Genomic DNA, 4,398 nt, shown 5'->3' with positions numbered 1-4,398 from the left:
ATAATAGCCTTTTGAAGTTTGATCATCACATTAAGCCATATCTCAATTATTGTCTTTCCACCCCCAAATTTAAGACTTCTTGAAATCATAATTAAGACTTTCTTTTTTTCTGTGATCTAGCTACTGGAGTGCCTCAGGGCTCAGTTCTTGGACCACTTCTCTTCTCTGTCTACATGGCATCACTAGGTTCTGTCATTCAGAAACATGGCTTTTCATATCACTGCTATGCTGATGACACTCAACTCTACTTCTCATTCCATCCTGATGATCCGACGATAGCTGCTCGCATCTCAGCATGTCTAACAGACATTTCTTGCTGGATGAAGGACCATCACCTTCAACTCAACCTTTCCCAGACAGAACTGCTTGTGGTTCTATCAAACCCATCACTTCATCACTTTTTCTTTGTCCAGCTATAGGCGCAACAACCATAACTCCTTCCAGAACAGGCAGGGGCCAATTTAGTGATTTAGGGGCCACAGACAAGATATAGGAATGGGGCCTTATATAGTTGCACACATTTACCTGAATCAACCTTGAGGTTCCTTTATCTGTTGTGATGCTTGCTGCTGCACAACGGTGCCCCATGGTTGTGTCCAATGTTTCTACAGTTTTCATGTATGTTATAAAGGCTTTCTTTCATGTTGTAGACCACAAAGGTGAAATCACACATGGAAATGTCAGAGCGATGTGGAGTGGCTTAGACTTGCCATGTCATAATTTTTATCCCATCCAGTGTGGTTACAGTATTCACGTTTAAACATGTTATGTATTAGAGTAGATTGGACACTAGGTGGTGCTTTGGGGTATTTTTTTTACTGCGCAGTTGCCAACTGTACACTCTCCAAAGGCTGTCAAATTCTAAACTTTAAAATACATTTATTTTTAGTTATTTTAACTACAAATTTAAATGAAACTGAAAAAATATTTTAAAAAGCATGTCCGCACTTAATACGCTTCTCGTTTATGAAAAGCATTTTAGGGGGCCCTTGACTTTTGGGGGCCGAAGGCAGTCAAAATCTGCTACCTTTGCCTAATGGGTAAGTCCACCTCTGCAGCCAGGACCCTTGGAGTTATGATTGATGATCAGCTGAATTTCTCAGACCACATTGTTAGAACTGCCCGGTCCTGCAGATTTGCTTCATACAACATTAGAAAGATCAGGCCCTTTCTAACGGAACATGCTACACAACTCCTTGTCCTACAAAACTCCACAACCCCAGACACACAATGGAAGTGGAACAATTGTCACTCAGAAATAGCTAATAAATGTAACAAATTACAAAGAAACGGCAAGTAACATTGAATTAAACATGACATTTTAAAGTACCAAGACTAATATAGTATATTCTTGTAAAAGTATTCTTTGTTTATTTACAGCTTAAAAAATAAATAAATAAATTATATATATATATATATATACAGTGCATAAGCATCAAGGCTCTGGATTATCATTTTGTTGGACTGTATATACACTTCCAACACACTAGGATCCTTTAGGGCTGCTTTAGGGTGTGATGCAATGAACTCTTCGCTTTTAACAGCCTACATTTTCCTGCTTTTATTGTGTTGTTTTAAAGATGAATGAGGATATTATAAATGCAACATTCTTATCTCTATCTCTGTTGTATTCTTTTAACAGCCACAACCTCACATAGTACGATCTGACCCTGTTTCTACATAGCTAACATCAGCCGGTTTGGAGAGACCTGACCTGTGTGGAGGGAGCTGCTGTACTCACTGCACTCAGCTGTGTTGAAGCTGTTGAAGCTGCTTTGTAAAGATGTGAACGGAAAACCACCAAATTGTCAATATAGGCTATTTTAATATATTGCTTTTCAATTAGGCCCATCATATATAGATTTAATATGCAATTAATTCACATATAAAGTGTATTACTGGTAAAAGCAGTGTTGTGGCAAATTATAAGTAAGTTATCTTATGATGTTATGTTTGTGGGTCTATTGCTGATTGTCTATACTCTCCTGACTAACTTGTCCAGTCTTAAGGTCATCATGTGTTGTCGTATCATCTCTGTTGTCTGTGTTAGCTGCGGGTGTGATGATAGTCTCTTCCACAGTCCGTACCACAGCAAACCTAGAGCTGCCATTAGAACCATCACCAACAATTATTTTGTCCTGTGGTTTCTCATTTAAAGTGGCTTCATCAGTCTTCTGGTTCTCTGGGCTGCTCTCTCTCAGAGTCTCCTGTAACTGACTCCCACAGGCTTTATTTGAGTTTTCATCTAAAGCGGTTTTGGTGGGATCTGTGGGAGACGCTGCACCAGAGCTCCAGCATTCAGATAACTGATCGGCGGTGCTCGACTCCTCCTTGTCCTCCACAAACACCTCCTGTCCTGCTTTAGTCTCCACAGCATTACCAGCCTTATAGAAGCCCAGCAGTGTCACGCTTTTCTTGCATTTGCCGAGGTTCGGGACTTTGCCTTTCACGGCTCCAGCTTCTTTGAACATGTTGCGGATGTTGTATTCCTCCTGAGGTTTTTTGGAAGTGTCTTTATTACCCGTCCTGCTGTCTGAGATTGTTGTGTCATTCGATGTGTTTCCAGGCTTTGGTGTAGGAAGATTCATCGAACCCTGCAGGCTGTTCCTCTTCTCCATGTGAGTGACACGAAATCTGTCAATTTAGGCAAGTATAAAGATGGTATTCAGCTTGGCTATATTCTTTAAACTCACAACCGGGTCAGTTTTAGTGTATTTTAAAGGGGTCATGAACTGCCTTTTCATTATTATGTTGTACTGTTCTCTGAGGTCCACTTATAATGTTATCAAGATTTTTACATCAACACGTATATCATAATTTAGAAGTAATAGACTATTTTCTGTCCTGTTTTTACCCCCCTCATCATGTGCACAGGCAAGTGTCATCGCCAACTACTGGCCTGGCATAAATAATACAGCGTTTTTAGCTGTTCACAGATCCGTTTTGACAGCACAGTCATCTGTATGCAAAACTTTTCAAATACACAAAGGAATAACCTTTCTATTTTTAGTACAATCTTTGTTGTACAAACTTACCCTAAAAAGCATCCTGGGTTCTCGTCTTTGCTGGCAGTGTGGTTAGCGTTTAGGTTTTCTCCTGACTTTATATTTGTTTTCTATGTGTTGTGTTTGACACATGACAGTTTCATGTTTTTTGATGACTTTAGTGTTGTTCTGAAGTGCAGGGCAGTAATGAAGAATGAGTGTGACTGGTAATCAGATGAAGAATCTCACCTGCCCACAGAAAACACGGTCTGCTCTCCCAGCCGGGCTCTGCTTCGAGACACTCGGCTCCTGCGGCGTGTTTTTAACACGTGACTCTGCATACAGTGAACACACGAGCTGATCTCGCCTCCCAGATGAATGGTGTGATGGTGAAGGGGAAGACCACCGACGCTATCTTTGTGACGCAAGCTGCTGAGAAGAAAGAGCATTAGAGAAATAACTTCAGCCTCTACACCTCTATTACATCTGCACCCATTCAGAGATCAGTGTGCACACTAATTCACACATTTACATGCCTTTGCTTGTCCGACATCACTGTGGGGGTATACAGGACCAATGCTAAACTCAGTACTCAATACATTCTACTTCAATATATTACAACTAAAATATTTGCAAACGAACAGGAAGATCATAAATAATCACAGCTTGTGTCATATCAAACTACATATATGCAGACCTAACAAAACATTTGAAACAAAACATGTATTGGTGTTTCTCTGTTTATCAGACAAAACACATATTTAAAGAGTCACAAAAATAATGATCATACCGTGGATCGAGATGTTCGCAAACATTTTGGCCAACCAGCATCTCTTTGAAAGCCTCCATATTGGCTATAACACAAAAATAACAGCATTTTAAACCACGGAAATCATTTAAATGCAGAACAGAACAGAACAGGACAGAGTGAATGATCTGTACCTTCATTCTCAATGATGCATTTCAGGATTTGTTCCACTGTGTCTTGACTGTCTTCTGATTCATCTGAGGGGGAAAAAAAACAGTTTTCTAATTTGATATAATTTTAATTATGGTAATGATCTTGGTGCAAACAGTTTCTTCCACTATTTATGTAAATAGCATTGTAATTACAGCCACTGCCATGTTTTATTAAAGTCAAAAAGTGTTGCAATGTTCTGTGTATCAGTACTTGAGAGAGTGAACCTCATTTTGTGTACTGCAAGGTGGGAAATCATTAAAGGGTTAGTTCACCCAAAAATGAAAATTAGCTTCCGTGTAGGACTGTTGGCGCAAGCTACATTAAAGTGATTATTACGTTTTGAATATGGTTATTTTTCTTACAAAAAGTATCGATTCGCTACAGAAGGCCTTTGTTCACCCGCCGGAGCCGTGTGAGACACTTTTTTATGGATGGGCGCTTTTTATTTAACTT

General features: G+C 39.6%; 1 protein-coding gene across 2 annotated transcripts in view; it reads right to left on the bottom strand.

Annotated features, from left to right (window-relative positions):
- Nucleotides 1-1,430: 1,430 nt before the first annotated feature.
- rell2 (RELT like 2) overlaps nt 1,431-4,398 on the bottom strand; it is a 6,181-nt gene continuing 3,213 nt past the window's right edge. For both annotated transcript variants that reach the window (XM_016569353.1, XM_016569354.1), the window contains exon 5: nt 1,431-2,634. In XM_016569353.1, coding sequence (XP_016424839.1) covers nt 1,962-2,634 — 673 coding nt within the window. In that variant the 3' untranslated portion in view covers nt 1,431-1,961. The remainder of the gene's footprint in view (nt 2,635-4,398) is intronic.

This window comes from Sinocyclocheilus rhinocerous, unplaced genomic scaffold (assembly GCF_001515625.1).
Source record: "Sinocyclocheilus rhinocerous isolate Xijiao unplaced genomic scaffold, SAMN03320098_v1.1 scaffold1402, whole genome shotgun sequence".
NCBI classification, from domain to species: Eukaryota; Metazoa; Chordata; class Actinopteri; order Cypriniformes; family Cyprinidae; genus Sinocyclocheilus; species Sinocyclocheilus rhinocerous.
The sequence above is the reverse complement of the archived record's forward strand: the minus strand, read 5'-3'. Positions and strand labels throughout refer to the sequence as shown.